The 1,134-nt window shown below is 56.3% G+C and overlaps 1 protein-coding gene across 1 annotated transcript in view; it reads left to right on the top strand.

The window, feature by feature from the left end:
* The first annotated feature begins 384 nt into the window (after positions 1-384).
* The window catches only part of PRRX2 (paired related homeobox 2), a 2,778-nt gene continuing 2,028 nt past the window's right edge, over positions 385-1,134 (top strand). The window contains exons 1-2 of the mRNA XM_012808211.2: positions 385-481; positions 585-772. Coding sequence (XP_012663665.1) covers positions 385-481; positions 585-772 — 285 coding nt within the window. The remainder of the gene's footprint in view (positions 482-584; positions 773-1,134) is intronic.

Below are 1,134 nucleotides of genomic sequence, written 5' to 3'. Positions count from 1 at the left end.
ACCCGCCACCTTAGGTGTATGTGGCTGGCGCCTTAGCCGCTTGAGCCACAGGCGCCGAGCCTAACAGTACATTTTGATAGAGAGTTTAGCATGCCTCAGAGCCTAGGCTGGGTGCTGGGGACACACAGGGGTCTTCTGGGCTCTCCTCACCAAGTCTGTTTTCCCGATGGGGTGGGTGGCTGTTTCCTGGGTTCTCACCATGGCCCCCATCTTTGTTCGCCCAGACTGGGGACTCTACAGAACAGGGGCCTGGCTGCTTTTGTTCACCATTCTATCCCCAGAGTCGAGCACTGTGCCTGCCACATGGTGGGTGCCCGGTAAGTATGTGTTGAAGAATGAATGAATGGATAGGTGAGTGAAGGAATGAATGGAATGAATGAGGGAATGTTCCTGCACTTGGAACATGTGGAAGGAATGAATGAGGGAATGTTCCTGCACTTGGGTCTACAGACCACCCATCTGCTGAGGGAGACAGACTCAAGTAAAGCACTGAGCTGGTGGCAGACTGTGTTGGCACCCAGGGTGCAGATGTATCAGGCGGGGCCACGGGGGCACCAGGCGCTGACCATCCCACCCCTCTGCAGGTGAGTGTCCCAGCCCCGGACGAGGCAGCGCAGCCAAGAGGAAGAAGAAGCAGCGGCGCAATCGCACCACGTTCAACAGCAGCCAGCTGCAGGCGCTGGAGCGTGTGTTCGAGCGCACGCACTACCCCGACGCCTTCGTGCGGGAGGAGCTCGCCCGGCGCGTCAACCTCAGCGAGGCACGTGTCCAGGTTAGCGCTGGGTCCTGGGCCGAGTGTGGGTGTGCTGGGAGCCAGTAGCCACCGTTCCTTCCTCTGGGGTTACTCACTCACCAAGGGCGGGGCGCTTAAGAGCAAGAGCATCTGCACCCTGACAGATGAAGATCAAATTCACTTACTCCCTAGTTGTGTGCCTTTGAGCAAGTTACTTAACCCCTCTATGCCACAGGTGCCTCCCTTTAAAATGAGGGTCACATAGCTCTTTTTTTGTTTGATTGGTTGGGGTTTTTTTGTTTTTTTTTTTGAGACAGAGCCTTAAGCTGTCCCCCTGGGTAGAGTGCCGTGGTGTCACAACTCACAGCAACCTCCAACTCCTGGGCTCAAGTGAGTCTCCT

The sequence above is a fragment of the Otolemur garnettii genome, unplaced genomic scaffold, assembly GCF_000181295.1.
Source record: "Otolemur garnettii isolate 467f Iridium unplaced genomic scaffold, OtoGar3 scaffold00087, whole genome shotgun sequence".
NCBI lineage: Eukaryota > Metazoa > Chordata > Mammalia > Primates > Galagidae > Otolemur > Otolemur garnettii.
The sequence above is the reverse complement of the archived record's forward strand: the minus strand, read 5'-3'. Positions and strand labels throughout refer to the sequence as shown.